This window comes from Bufo gargarizans, unplaced genomic scaffold (assembly GCF_014858855.1).
Source record: "Bufo gargarizans isolate SCDJY-AF-19 unplaced genomic scaffold, ASM1485885v1 original_scaffold_1519_pilon, whole genome shotgun sequence".
In the NCBI taxonomy this organism is placed as follows: Eukaryota; Metazoa; Chordata; class Amphibia; order Anura; family Bufonidae; genus Bufo; species Bufo gargarizans.
Window position 1 is genome coordinate 29,406 of NW_025334394.1, and position 15,887 is coordinate 45,292.

Below are 15,887 nucleotides of genomic sequence, written 5' to 3' on the forward strand. Positions count from 1 at the left end.
CACTGCTATATAATATACCTACATCTTCTCTTTTTCCCCTGATGAATCCGGTCACAACTGAACTGGAGGAAACGCGTTGGGAATTTCAAATCTTTTCAATTTTTGGCTGTATGGACACTGGGAGCAATTTTTTACAGGGATAGGATAATAGGGAAAGCCACCGATAAGTGGGGTCGCCTCCTCTGGAGGTGATTCTCCCGCATTTAGGCGGGAGATTTCTCCGCTTTTAGGCAGAAGTATATAGTCTGATAGGGAATCCTTCTCCCCACCTCCTGCCTTTTTCCATCCTGCAAATAGAAGTACTGCTCTATTTTAAATTTTCTCAACAAAGATGCCAGTGGACCATCCCACTACACCTGCTCTGCTGTGGCTCATCTCCATATAAGAAAATATCATCAAACCGTGAGTGGGACTCCGTGGGTCCAATTTTGAGCACATGAGACTATTTATGTATTTTGCCTCTGTGTCTTACCTTACCTAAGTCCATATTGTTTCATTGTGCAGTTATCTAAATATACACATTGTATCTTGTGGGACTTATTTTTAAATAATAATCACTAAAAGTTATGTTTTAAGTAGGATAATTATTCAGTGACACGCAGTTTATATTCCTACATTCTATCAATATTTTCTACTGTGAATTCTTTTCTCTACTTGGAACCTTGTTAAGATCCAACAATGTAAAATAAGATTTTTTGCCATTTTTCAAGTGGTCTTAAACTTTTGATCAGGACTGTATATATATATATATATATATATATATATAAGGACGTATGTGTGTGAAAACTCCAACTCAAAAACCCAATCATCAATTTCAACGAAAGTTGGTATACACATCCCTTGCTACCTGGAAAGAAATCTTGCGTGCGGGGTCTCAGCTCTCTAGGACGTACTGTTCCCGAGATATTCCAAAAAATACACACGGTCACATGTCCCTTATTAGGTAATAGAAGCTCGCAGGTCCTACTCCAGGTTGACATAACAACTGATCACAGGTTTTAGCAGTTCACAGGTCCTGAAATAGTCAATCATATGACAAATGACGGCACAACTACACTGATACATGCATGGGGGCAAGGGCCACTATTAAACGGACGAGCGCTGTGGAGTTCACTGTTAAAGGGGCGGCCACTGTGAAAGTCACTGTTAAAAGGGTGGTCACTGTTAAAGGGTCGGCCACTGTCAAAGTTACTGTTAAAGGGGCGGCCACCGTGAAAGTCACTGTTAAAGGGACGGCCACCGTGAAAGTCACTGTTAAAGGGCAGTTACCGTTAAAGGGGCGGCCACCGTGAAAGTCACTGTTAAAGGGGCAGCCACTGTGAAAGTAACTTATTTATTATAAAATTGCAATAAATAAATACCCGAGCAACGCCGGGTCATCAGCTAATATATATATATATATATATATATATATACAGTCATGTGAAAAAATTAGGACACCCTTTGAAAGCATGTGGTTTTTTGTAACATTTTTAATAAAAGGTTATTTCATCTCCGTTTCAACAATACAGAGAGATTAAAGTAATCCAACTAAACAAAGAAAACTGAAGAAAAGTCTTTTCAAGATCTTCTGTAAATGTCATTCTACAAAAATGCCTATTCTAACTGAGGAAAAAGATAGGACACCCTCACATGTATTCCCTCTTAAATTGGCTCAGATCTCACACAGGTATATCACACCAGGTGCACATAATTAGTAGATCGTTACTCTGCATGTTGAATGAGGCTTGCCCTATTTAAACCTCAGACATTTAGTTTGGTGTGCTCCTGACTGTTGAAGTGAGAGTGAGCACCATGGTGAGAGCAAAAGAGCTGTCAGAGGACTTCAGAAAAAAGATTGTAGCAGCCTATGAGTCTGGGAAGGGATTTAAAAAGATCTCAAAAGATTTTGAAATCAGCCATTCCACTGTCCGGAAGATAGTCTACAAGTGGAGGGCTTTCAAAACAACTGCCAACATGCCCAGGACTGGTCGCCCCAGCAAGTTCACCCCAAGAGCAGACCGCAAGATGCTAAAAGAGGTCTCCAAAAACCCTAAAGTGTCATCTCGAGAACTACAGCAGGCTCTGGCTACTGTTGATGTAGAAGTACATGCCTCTACAATCAGAAAGAGACTGTACAAGTTTAACTTGCATGGGAGGTGTGCAAGGAGGAAACCTTTGCTTTCCAAGAGAAACATCGAGGCCAGACTGACATTTGCCAGAGATAAAGTTGACAAAGACCAGGACTTCTGGAATAATGTTCTTTGGACAGATGAGTCCAAAATTGAATTATTTGGACACAACAGCAGAGGACATGTTTGGCGTAAACCAAACACAGCATTCCAAGAAAAGAACCTCATACCAACTGTGAAGCATGGAGGTGGAAGTGTCATGGTTTGGGGCTGCTTTGCTGCAGCAGGACCTGGTCAGCTCACCATCATAGAATCCACGAAGAATTCTACTGTGTATCAGAAGGTGCTTGAAGAACATGTGAGACCATCAGTTAGAAAATTAAAGCTGAAGCGGAACTGGACCATGCAACATGACAATGACCCAAAACATACTAGTAAATCAACCAAAGATTGGCTGAAAAAGAAGAAATGGAGAGTCCTGGAATGGCCAAGTCAAAGTCCAGATTTGAATCCCATTGAGATGCTGTGGGGTGACTTGAAAAGGGCTGTACGTGCAAGAAACCCCTCAAACATCTCACAGCTGAAAAAGTTCTGCATTGAGGAGTGGGGTAAAATTTCCTCAGACCGATGTCGAAGACTGGTAGATGGCTACAAGAACCGTCTCACTGCAGTTATTTCAGCCAAAGGAGGTAACACTCGCTATTAGGGGCAAGGGTGTCCTATCTTTTTCCTCAGTTAGAATAGGCATTTTTGTAGAATGACATTTACAGAAGATCTTGAAAAGACTTTTCTTCAGTTTTCTTTGTTTAGTCGGATTACTTTAATCTCTCTGTATTGTTGAAACGGAGATGAAATAACCTTTTATTAAAAATGTTACAAAAAACCACATGCTTTCAAAGGGTGTCCTAATTTTTTCACATGACTGTATATATATATATATATGTATTTATTTATTTGAATTTTTTTGCTACAGAAATATAGATGAAAGCGATTTTAGATTTTTTTTTAATAACTCGATAATTAAATTATTCAGGTTAGTACAGTAGTGTGGATATTTTTTGAATTTAATGTGGGCACAATAAAATGTATTTCACACTAAATAATGGTGATTTTTTTTGAGGGGGAGAGTCAGGTAATTGCAATTAAAAATGTATTCTGTTTTTTAAATCTTACAATGGGATTACTATTTTATACGTTTATTATATTCGAATGCTTCTCACGATAATACATTATACTCGGTGTGTCCTAACACTAATGCGTCTAACACCAGGCTTGCATAGACAGTCTGAGTGGGCCCTTCTGAGTAGGTCCTTTGAACTTATGACTTTCAGGCTCCATATCTCACCATCCACTACAGCTTCGAACATGAGACTACCATCATTTTATAGACAATCATCTTGGCTATCTCATACATAAATTGGACTTGCAGATTCTTGTTATGTAACTGCATTGTTACTGTTTTTCTCCTGGAGGTGGAACAATCTTTTTCTTCTTGTATTCTACAAATTACAACCTGTTCTCATATTCCCTAATAGCTCAGTCTGTTATTAGGTTGATTCCCAAGCAAAGGGTCACTGGTTCGTATTGAGGAGCAACCACGAAGAAGATTTCCTAAGAAAAGAGAAACCGCCTCATCCAGCTCATCGATAGTGGTATCTCGCCAAGAAAATTACCAAACTGCATCATGTGAGATGTGATGCCATGACATTTGGAAGAATATGAAATGAAATCCATTCATCCATTCCAAAGCCAAGAGGTGGACGTCCAGGTAAAATATCAGTTACAATGCAGTTACATGACAAGAATCTGCATAACTAATCATATGCTAAATAGTTGCAAGTTCAATTTATGTATGAGATAGCCAAGAGGATTCTCTATAAAAGCTCGAAGCTGTAGGGGATGGTGAGATATGGAGCCTGAAAGTCAAAAGTTCAAAACGTTGTTTCCCTTTTGCTCGGCAGTTTATATGGATTTTTTTTTCTAATGAGAATCAGTGAAGATCTAAACCTAGCCTAATTTCTAAATAACACACAGGGACATATGTTTAAGAATCCTGATGTACAGCTATGCTGTATGACCATCCCAGTCTGGAACTGCATATGTCATATAACATACATAATATGCTGTAGCAGATATTTTGTCATTTCTACCTTTATTGTTTTACAGGAGTCCTCCAGTTGGCTTGTTATAGTCTGAATTCTGTCGTTTCCAGCAACCAGCATTGATATACAGCCATTGAGTTCTGTCTGTGAACCAAATAAAAGTAAAAACTAAGTTAATCTACATGCAAGAGAGTCAAAACATATATAATGTGGGCTTGAAAGTACAGGGAAATTACTGGAGACATGATGGGCACATGAATTCTTGTGCTGCTGCTATGTTGAAATCAGTCCTATGGTAGTAAATTGTATTGAAAATGAATGAGCTGCAGATTCTTTCCAAAAAGGTTTGAATGTTCTACATAACATAATAGCCGTTTCAATTTTGAACCTAGCAGAGGGTCTGATCCTGGAACCCTACTGATGTCACTATGACATGTCAGAGGATTTCCTTTTAATTTTGTTCAGTTTAACACGATTAAATGCATTTGCCTTTTTAAACAAATATAGAGGGGAAAAAAATATCCTGCACATAACCAAAGAATCGACTGATCAGTCATAATCATTTAACAATGTTATGCACATGGTATTTTGATAAGTATTAGAAAAAAATCCAACACGGCCAATTACCTTTTAAATAGGCATAAATCAAATGTCATCCACTAAGAATGCTCCAAGGTAGGAGACTTTAAAGAGGGATTATCACCAGAAATGCACTGTTAACTGAAAACTCATTAGCCAGCCCTCATAAAAAATAAAATAAATGATGTAAATACATTTCATTAATAATGTTAAAAAAAACATTGAGTCTTGTCTTCAGTATTCAGTATGCGTTCAGGCCAGACTTACTGCAGGAGTCAGGTCTAGACTTCCTGGTTTGGAGATCATGACGGTTACAGGCGACAGGGATTTCTCTGTTGCCTTATTCCTGCCTGTTTACTGGTATTGTTGGGGTAGTTGTTATGTAACTTGTACCTGATATTTGGTCAGGTGATTCTTCTTGCTTAGCCTAATTAATTTAGGGAAGAGTTTTGATTGGTTAACCTTCCCTTAAATGCTCATGTTTTATGCTCTTTTGTTTCTGGGTGCAGCGCGTTTGTATCCACAATCCTTGGATAGTTTTCTGGTTTCTTTATGTGGTGTCTGTGTAACTTAGGATCTGTAGTGTTCCTGTATTTCATTGCTGCTAGCATTGAGGTTATTGATAGTTGTTTATTGTCTGTTTGCTAAGTTTGTCTTTGTTTTATTACTTTACTGATCAGGATCAGTGTCTGTTCTTTGTCTATTCTTTTATCTTTGTTTCTGTTCACCTTTTTTCATCCTCTCTCAACCAGTATTCCTTTACTATCTCCCATGTATTTCATTGACGGTCTACCATCTCCTTCATCCATATTCCCATCATCATTTAGTTCCTTTCATCTATCGGTCAGTTTACTTCTTTGTACAAACCGGATTCCAAAAAAGTTGGGACACTATACAAATCATGAATAAATACTGAATGCAATGATGTGGAGGTGCCAACTTCTAATATTTTATTCAAAATAGAACATAAATCACGGAACAAAAGTTTAAACTGAGAAAATGTACCATTTTAAGGGAAAAATATGTTGAATCAGAATTTCATGGTGTCAACAAATCCCCAAAAAGTTGGGACAAGGCCATTTTCAACACTGTGTGGCATCTCCCCTTCTTCTTACAACACTCAACAGACGTCTGGGGACAGAGGAGACTAGTTTTTTTCAAGTTTAGAAATAGGAATGCTCTCCCATTCTTGTCTAATACAGGCCTCTAACTGTTCAATTGTCTTGGGCCTTCTTTGTTGCACCTTCCTCTTTACGATGCGCCAAATGTTCTCTATAGGTGAAAGATCTGAACTGCAGACTGGACATTTCAGTACCCGGATCCTTCTCCTACGCAGCCATGATGTTGTGATTGATGCAGAATGTGGTCTGGCATTATCTTGTTGAAAAATGCAGGGTCTTCCATGAAAGAGATGACGTCTGGATGGGAGCATATGTTGTTCTAGAACCTGAATATATTTTTCTGCATTGATGGTGCCTTTCCAGACATGCAAGCTGCCCATGCCAAACGCACTCATGCAACCCCATACCATCAGAGATGCAGGCTTCTGAACTGAGCGTTGATAACAACTTGGGTTGTCCTTGTCCTCTTTGGTCCGGATGACATGGTGTCCCAGATTTCCAAAAAGAACTTCGAATCGTGACTCGTCTGACCACAGAAAAGTCTTCCATTTTGCCACACTCCATTTTAAATGATCCCTGGCCCAGTAAAAACGCCTGAGCTTGTGGATCTTGCTTAGAAATGGCTTCTTCTTTGCACTGTAGAGTTTCAGCTGGCAACGGCGGATGGCACGGTGGATTGTGTTCACTGACAATGGTTTCTGGAAGTATTCCTGAGCCCATTCTGTGATTTCCTTTACAGTAGCATTCCTGTTTGTGGTGCAGTGTCGTTTAAGGGCCCGGAGATCATGGGCATCCAGTATGGTTTTACGGCCTTGACCTTTACGCACAGAGATTGTTCCAGATTCTCTGAATCTTCGGATGATGTTATGCACAGTTGATGATGATAGATGCAAAGTCTTTGCAATTTTTCGCTGGATAACACCTTTCTGATATTGCTCCACTATCTTTCTGCGCCACATTGTGGGAATTGGTGATCCTCTACCCATCTTGGCTTCTGAGAGACACTGCCACTCTGAGAAGCTCTTTTTATACCCAATCATGTTGCCAATTGACCTAATTAGTGTTAATTGGTCTTCCAGCTCTTCGTTATGCTCAAATTTACTTTTTCCAGCCTCTTATTGCTACTTGTCCCAACTTTTTTGGGATTTGTTGACACCGTGAAATTTTGAAGCAATGTATTTTTCCTTTAAAATGATACATTTACTCGGATTAAACGTTTGATCTGTCATCTACATTCTATTACAAATAAAATATTGACATTTGCCATCTCCACATCATTGCATTCAGTTTTTATTCACGATTTGCATAGTGTCCCAACTTTTTTGGAATCCGGTTTGTAGAAACTGCTGCATGCCAGTGTTGATACATTCTACATAATGTTATTGCGACCATCCAATTGTTATCCATTTCATCCCTACCATCTGTTTACCAGAAGATAGTTACTACATGGGAAAGGCGACTTCTCTAGGTGAAGTTCAGTTCTGGAGTCTTGAGAACAACCAGCATTGCTACAATGATATGCCTAGCTTATTCCCACAACAGCATACAGAGTCAGAACGAGTGTTGTCTCCTGCATCAATACAGCAGTTATAATCATCATCGGCTCTACACTAGGCATGCTACTGTAGAAAATCCAAACCAGGAACTTCAGACCCGACTCCTACAGTCATTTGCATCCTGAATGCAGACCTTGTACAAAAGTTGTTGTTTTTTATGACTTCTATTTACAAAGTTTTTTTTATCATTTTTTTTTTAGGGGAGTGTTCATTTTTCAATTAAAACAGATATTGCATGCCTGGTGATAACTCTTCTTTAATGTGTAAGGCTGGCTGGATAGCTGTCAGTTATCCGCCAACACGTATCTCTGCACACCTCCGCCCCCATGCAAATGTTCGTGGATGCTGAACAGATACATTTTCCCAAGAATCAAAGCACTGGGTAGTTAAAATCCAACTGCCTAATACTTATCTCCCCTGCCAGGGGAAAGTTGGGTTCAGCCAAGATTTATTGAATATGTAGGGCCATCTTAAAGGGGTTGTCTGAGTTATGAAAATGAAATATCTAGCACTGTAAATCTGATGGGTAGCAATATATAAAGGCTACTTTCTCACTCGCGTTTTGGCTTTCCGTTTGTGAGATCCGTCATGGGCTCTCACAAGCAGTCCAAAACAGATCAGTTTTGCCCTAATGCATTCTGAATGGAAAAGGATCCACTCATAATGCATCAGTTTGCCTCCGATCAGTCTCCATTCTGCTCTGGAGGCGAACACCAAAACGCTGCCTGCTTGATTAAACTGAGCCAAACAGATCTGTTCTGGCACACAAGGTAAGTCAATAGGGACGGATCAGTTTTCTCTGACACAATCTGGCACAATAGAAAACTGATTTGTCTCCCATTGACTTTCAATGGAGTTCAAGACGGATCCGTCTTGGCTATGTTACAAATAATACAAACGGATCAGTTCATGACGGATGCATGCGGTTGTATTATTGTAACAGATCCATTTTTGCAGATCCATGACGGATCCGCCCAAAATGTGAGTTTGAAAGTAGCCTAAGCTAAGCAAGTTTTAGGCAAAAAGAAAATCTATATTTCCTCATTTCCCTGGTTCTCTTCTGGCCCTTTGTTTACCTGTAATAACAACAATCTCTGCCCCTCCCCCTGTTCTGCAAAGGTAATGAATACAAGTGCTGCCCTTAGTGACATGACACAGCAGCATGTTGTATTTGTAGGACTACAGTCCCAGCTGTACAATGACACTGCTGATACACACAGGATCTTCCCCCTACCTGTTCTTGTGCAATGCTCTGCAGAACTCCTCTGTCAGCTCCTGTGCCCAGCATTTGTCGCCTCACTGCCTGCAGCTACTCAGTAAAGCCTTCAGCTTTTTCCTCAAGAATCCAGGGAATGAGCAATAAGCAGCAGCTGGCAGTGCAGGGGGGCGTGGCCAGCACAGTGACGTCTCGTGTACAGGCACAGATCTGCTCTCTCAGACTTGTGCACAAAACATCATCAGAGCAGGGAGAGAAGCTGATATCACAGGTCATGTGACCCTCAGTGAAATCTGAGAAAGCAGCAACTGGAGATAAATTAAGTGAAATGTAAAGTACTTTTATTTGCCCAAAGGCGGGAGGCAATAAATGAAAAGATTGAGACATATATCTCAAACAATCTGTTAAGAAAAGATTCTGGGGGGAATTTATCAAGCCTCCAGTTCCAGAAAAGTGGCAACAAAAGGTTGTATATTTTCGTGGATTCCTGCTTTTCACAAAAATGTGCCACTCTTTGCTCGTTTAGGCTACACTCACCACTTTTATAGTAGGTAGGAGGTATGAAATGCCAGTCTTAATGAGTTCCCCTCTCAGTGTCATTTGTGTTTTTTTTCATTTACATTCCTGCTTTTTCTATGTTTAGGAGTCAAATGGGTGGTCCCACTCATTGACTGACAGCCTTCCAAGTATAAGTGTTTAAGTAGAGATAGCTGTGAAGCACTGACAAGATAAATTCGCTGGACTACTAAACTCAGAATTAGGGCTCATGCACAGAAACGTGTGCACCCTGTGCCATGGACTGCAGATAGCGGTCCGCAATGCATTGGCACCGGCTATGTGTCCGCCATTTGCAAATATGGACCCATTCACCTGAATGGGTCAGCGGTCCACAAGTTTCAGTCTGCATCGCAAAAAAAATGAACACATTCTATTTATTTGCGGTGTGGAGGCACGGACCGGAATCCCATGGGAGCGCTCCATAGCTCTTCTGTTGGCTTCCGCTCCATGCCTCTGCTCTGTATCCGTCTCTCCGTATCAACTGAATGGATACGGAGCACACACGGCCGGTGCCCGTATATTGTGGACCCACTCTTTGCAAGCCGCAATATGGGCATGGTTCGCACAAGTGTGTATGAGCCCTTAGCAAGGATTTAAATCAACAAACTACTTGTTACACCAAATATTTTCTTTAAAACTGAATATCAATCTGCTTAGTTTATTCTGCTCTAGAAACCGCTGTCTGCGGATTGGTTACCATGTTCCATATAACAGGTTCCCTCTAAATTAAGTTTAAAAATGGAGAAAGCAATGCAACAGTCTTCAGCTTCAGAGTATCCGCATGTTTTAAAAGTTAGTACACTGATTGTACCCATTTTTATTAGTTTTAAAATAAATTATTTGGGGGATAGCTCCAAAAGAATATTTGATATTAATGCTGTATAACCATTAACGGCTTTCATCTAAAATGTCCCTCTTCAACCTGTTCTGCTTCCCACCCCCGCACAGCTGTGTCCCCTGTGAGACCTGGCTGCAGTCTCAAATCTTTCTAAAAATAATAGGTGACTTGGCTGGGATCTGCTTCTACGAGGCCTCTATTGAAACATTGCAAGAGCTCTCTATAGCACTGTCAGTAGTACAGCAAGACTACATGCATTTGTATGTACGTGCTACATCATACTGTGCATCATACGTCTAGACCGTTATGGGTCACTAACCTTCTGAGTTTGATATATGTTCTGGAGGGGAGAAACTTCGCAGTCTTTATGAGCCCCAAATACTTTGCACATGGAGCAGGTTGCTACTTCGCAAGTTATGCAGTAAATATTTATCCTCTCATCTTCATGCTTTTCGCACATCGGATGATTTTCCTTTTTTTTCTCAGGTCGACTAGTCATTTGTAAAGGAGAACAAAGGCGTTGTTAACAGACATAGAAATGGGATAATACAAAATGTTATGTTAAAAGCATACAGAAATAACAGCTTAGCTTTTGTGTATAATATTCTTGGGATGCTTACCTATTGCAGTCTTGTTTGTAGATATCTATTATGTTCTCTACAAGCAGGTTTCTCTGAAGCCCATAAACTCCATGACGGTCTAAAATGACCTCATGACGACACGTAGGGCAGCGAAATTTTCCACCAGACACAGAAGATCGTGTAGGCCAGTATGGGTTTCCAGCCTACAGTGATAGAACAAGTCAGTGTTAAAAAACAAATCTGTGTGAAAATCTCTATATCATGATAAAACAAAAACAGTATAAATTTCTGTTTGATATCTAAAAGGTAACAATATGTGCATCTGCACAGTGTATAAAAAAGCTATACACAAGGACAAAAGTCAAAACTGTGGTTCACATGACGCATTCATAAAACACATGAAATCTATGATCTATAGAGGATCCATTTTGGTACTAACAGGTCACATATCTCCTTACCTGAAATACATCATTGGCACATTTCCGACACAGGTTGTGTTGGCATGGCAAGATCACCACAGGTTTGTTGAACATTTCAAGGCATATAGGGCAAATTAGCTGTTTCTCCAAACTGTCCATAGGATTATTGTCCCGGATAATGTCTGCATTGTAATCCATAGTCCTTTATAATCCTACAAAGTCTATAGACTTGAAACTTTTTTCTTACTCTGATTTCTGTTTCTCCAGACCTGTGAAGATGTTTCTTCTCCGTATGTGACTTTTGTCGCAGAAGTCCTTCCTATGAATGTCTCTTACTCCAGGGTTAGCTTGTGTTTTCTCTGTTCCCCACTGTGACCATCCTATATATAACTTGTGTGCTGGTCACATGCATATGGTGGGGAAGGACATGTCACACATTCCTTTGTCTGTCCTGTAGGTTCAAGTTTCTTGTGGTCCCTGACAGTTCTCCGAGCTGTCACATGAAGCAATGAGTAATCTGTGGGAGCACATTCTGTAAACAGGATCGCCCTGCATTATGTGAACCTGTTTTTCCTTGCCAAGCATACAAACAGTTCCACAAAGGTCTAGATTTATGGCAACTGCATCCATGATCTTTCCAGCTTCTGATAAGACTGAAAATATATCAATCATTTTAATGAAATCAGTGTTTATATCTCCTGGAAGCAAACCTACATAGCAATTTAGTTTAGCTTTAAGTAGAAATCCCAAATAGTCTTTGTGTCACGATAGGTAGGTAAGCGGGGAAATAACCAAACACAGGAAAACAAACAGAACAAATGACTAGGGGCAAAAGCTAGGGAGAAAAGGGTCACCTCCTAGTGATCCCTAAAAGTTTTTCCTAAACTGCTGTGCCCATGTGCATACCCTAATGGTGGATATGCACATACCCTCGTACCTAAACCTATAAACCCTGGGCAAACCCTAAGCTGTAGGAAAAAGGGAAGAGGCAACTTGCTTCTTCAAACCCAGAAGAAGCAAGTGTCTCCCTAGAGGCCTAGATAAAAGACACAATGGGAAATAACAGAGAGGACTTATCTAGAGCAGAGCTGGAGCAGACGATCCACAACACATCCAGAGCTTACAGGAAAGAACTATAACCCACACGGGCCACTGAGGGAAGGAGGGATTAATAGCCTCACTAACAATCAAACCCAGTACACATAAGGGAAGGTGTATCCAGCTCAAACCCAAACAAAAAGAAACAGAGAAGTTAGACATGTGCAGCCAGTCTGACAGACCTCCGCACATTCACAGAGCAAGGCGTGACACTTTGTTTGGGATAGTAATTACTGTCTTTAGTGTATTATCAATGGAAATCTTTAAGGGTCTCTTATTTTTCTTTTTATGCAAATAAGATTTTAGTTGCACTGTAAGCAGGGGCTATCAAATGAGGGGGAGGCACGAGGTGGCAATTTGGTGTGGTTCACTGTGACACTGTGTTGCCGTGTAGGCTGCCTGCATGCACTCTTGCGTACTGGCTGCGGTTTACGTTTCCTTGTATGCTGGTTGCTTGTGTTTTGCGTACTGGCTGTGGTTTACCTTCCTTTATATGCTAGTTGCTTTGAGTGGTATATCCTGGCTGTGGCTTTCTTAGTATGTGAACTGTGTCCTGTGAATATTGTGCTCCTTGTGTATATATTGCAGTGCAGTTTACTGTGACAGTGTTGCTGTGTAGGCTGGCTGCCTGTGCACTTGCATACTGGCTGCAGTTGAAATTCTTGTGTATGCTAGTTGCTTGTACACTGACGAGCAAAAGGGTAACAAATATACAATGTTTAGAATTTTTGACTTTCAGGCTCCATATCTCACCATTTTACTACAGCTTGGAACGTGAGACTACCATAATTTTATAGACAAACATCTTGGCCATCTTATACATAAATTGGACTTGAAACTATTTAGCATATGATTAGTTATGCAGATTCTTGCCATGTAACTGCATTGTTACTGTTTTGCTCCTGGAGGTAGAACAATCTTTTTCTTCTTGCATACTACAAATTTCAACCTGTTCTCACATTCACTAAAAGCTCAGTCTGTTATTAGCTTGATTCTGAAGCAAAAGTCACTGTTTTGAATCGAGGAGCAGCCATGAAGAAGATTTCCCAAGAAAAGAGAAACCGCCTCATCCAGCTCATCGATAGCAGTATCTCGCCAAGAAAATTGTGAGTGAGTGCCTTGACAGTTGGAAGAATATGAAATGAAGTCCGTCCATCTATTCCAAAGCCAAGAGGTGGATGTCCAGGCAAAATATCAGAGTCAACAAGTCGGCTCATCACAAGGTCTATCAGTTCTGGCATGACAAACACGACAGTAATAGTGAGATCACAAACATCCATGCAAGCACTGTGCGACTTGCATTACACAAGGCTGGAATGTTGAAAAAAAGCAGAAGAAGTCTCAACTTCAATATCGTCATAAAAAGCGTTGGCTCAAGTTTGCAAAAAAGTACTTACAGTGTCAAGTAAAAGATTGGAAACAGGTGATTTGGAGATATGAGACGAAAGTCAATATGGGTCTGGAAATGGGTCTGGGGTGCAAGGGAAAAGGGGGCTAATTGATCGAGAAATGGAAGGAACTGACAAGTTTGGTGAAGGAAGTCTGATGATATGGGGTTGTTTCACAGCCAAAGGCATTGGGTACTTGACCAAGATTGATGGTGGTCTCAATGCTGAGCTATATTTGAGTATCCTGCAAGACGAGTTATTTCATACACTTGAGTACTATGGGTATGAAAAGGACGACATATTGTTCCAGCAAGACAATGACCCGAAGCATACGTCAAGATTGGCAAAGAAATGGTTCAATGACAATGAAGTAGAGGTGCTGGATTGGCCCCCACAGTCCCCAGACCTTAACCCAATTAAACACTTGTGGGTAGAGTTGAAGAAAAAGCTGTATTTGTACCCAAATTAGTCAACCAGTATGCACCAACATTGAGAACACGTAGAAGAGACCTGGAAAAAGATTTAGGTCAGACATACTTGAATCTGATCGAGACAATACCCAGAAGGATTCAGGCAGTGTTGAAAGCCAAAGGTTGATTTATGAAATTCCAACAAAATAATAAAAATAAAAATTTCTAATTTTAGGAGCTTTAACATGACGAGAATCTGCATAACTAATCATATGCTAAATAGTTGCAACTCTAATTTATGTATGAGATAGCCAAGATTATTGTCTATAAAATTATGGTAGTCTCACATTCAAAGCTGTAGTAGATGGTGAGATATGGAAAGTCAAAAGTTCAAAACATTGTTACCCTTTTGGTTGTCTGTGTATGCTGTGTACTGGTTACGGTTTATGTTCCTGTGCATGCTGGTTGCTTGTGTGGTGCATGCTGGCTGCGGTCTTCTATAGTGTGAATGGTACCCTGTGAATTGTGTTTTCCCTGTCTATGTAGGGTTAATGTTTCCCTGTGTTTGTGTCTGATTACCAGGTGGTCAGGATCCTTAATTGACCTGGCTATTTATACCTGTGTGTGGCATGCCTGTAGTTCAGTCAGTATGCTAAATGCAGGGTGCTTGCTGTCCTGAAAAGTGTGTTTTTGTCTCTGCTCTGACTTGTGTGGTCAGCCTGGTTATTCATCAATGTTTTCATGTCCTAGTCTGTCTGGGAATGCCATGCTCCCCATTCTGCATGGGTTCCAGGCTACAGTGGGATGCGAAAGTTTGGGCAACCTTGTTAATCGTCATGATTTTCCTGTATAAATCGTTGGTTGTTACGATAAAAAATGTCAGTTAAATATATCATATAGGAGACATACAGTGATATTTGAGAAGTGAAATGAAGTTTATTGGATTTACAGAAAGTGTGCTATAATTGTTTAAACAAAATTAGGCAGGTGCATACATTTGGGCACCACAAAGAAGAAATGAAATCAATATTTAGTAGATCTTCCTTTTGCAGAAATTACAGCCTCTAAACGCTTCCTGTAGGTTCCAATGAGAGTCTGGATTCTGGCTGAAGGTATTTTGGACCATTCCTCTTTACAAAACATCTTTAGTTCATTCAGGTTTGATGGCTTCCGAGTGTAAGAGGCAGCCCTGATCATCCAGCAACATTTCCAACACATATATATATAGCAGACTGTCATGTTTCCCTCCAGCCACCAGAGGCCACTGTGGCTGAGTAGGACAGTGAGAGGAGTTGTTTCCAGAGGACAAGGAGTTAAGTGTTTTTCCCGGGCTGAGCAGAGAGCCTGGGCTGAAGGTGGCTGAGTACACAGGAAGAAGGACGCTGTGCACTGAGAGGGAGATCCACAGGGAAGATTAGAGCGATTTCTCCCTGCCTGCTGTGACACAGTATCTGTGTGCTGTCTGCTGTAGTGTGAGGCACTTACCAGAGGAACTGTGAGTGAATTCCAGGCCCTGCCTGATTACACGTCCAGAGCTGCTGATTATCTCTAACCAGAGTTACAGAGACTACAAAGAGAGGCCAGAGCTGAGCCACGCTGAAGCAAGCAAGCAAGCAAGCAAGCAACCAGATCGGGACCCAGACTGTATCTGCCTGCATGTGCCGGACACCGAACTGTGAGTGCACTGATGCTAACCTGAACTAGGACATAGTGGAATAGGATTTAGTTTAGTGCACCGTAGAGGTGCACCCCGGGTAGCGGGGACAGATAGGACTATCTAGAAGAGAGTAGCCTGCTATTGTCTGTACTTGTGTTTGTGATTCATTTGTGTTCTTTATGCAAATTTCCATTATCTTTATTGTGAATTCTCAAGCTGTTCATATTGTAAATCTGCTTCTCCGGCAGTTAGA

General features: G+C 40.7%; 1 protein-coding gene across 1 annotated transcript in view; it reads right to left on the reverse strand.

Moving 5' to 3' along the window:
- LOC122923370 (E3 ubiquitin-protein ligase TRIM63-like) overlaps positions 1-11,446 on the reverse strand; it is a 31,802-nt gene extending 20,356 nt beyond the window's left edge. The window contains exons 1-4 of the mRNA XM_044274160.1: positions 11,121-11,446; positions 10,702-10,865; positions 10,401-10,572; positions 4,262-4,357 (exon numbers count right to left, since the gene is read on the reverse strand). Of these exons, the coding sequence (XP_044130095.1) occupies positions 4,262-4,357; positions 10,401-10,572; positions 10,702-10,865; positions 11,121-11,279 (591 nt within the window). The 5' untranslated portion in view covers positions 11,280-11,446. The remainder of the gene's footprint in view (positions 1-4,261; positions 4,358-10,400; positions 10,573-10,701; positions 10,866-11,120) is intronic.
- Between the last annotated feature and the right edge of the window lie 4,441 nt (positions 11,447-15,887).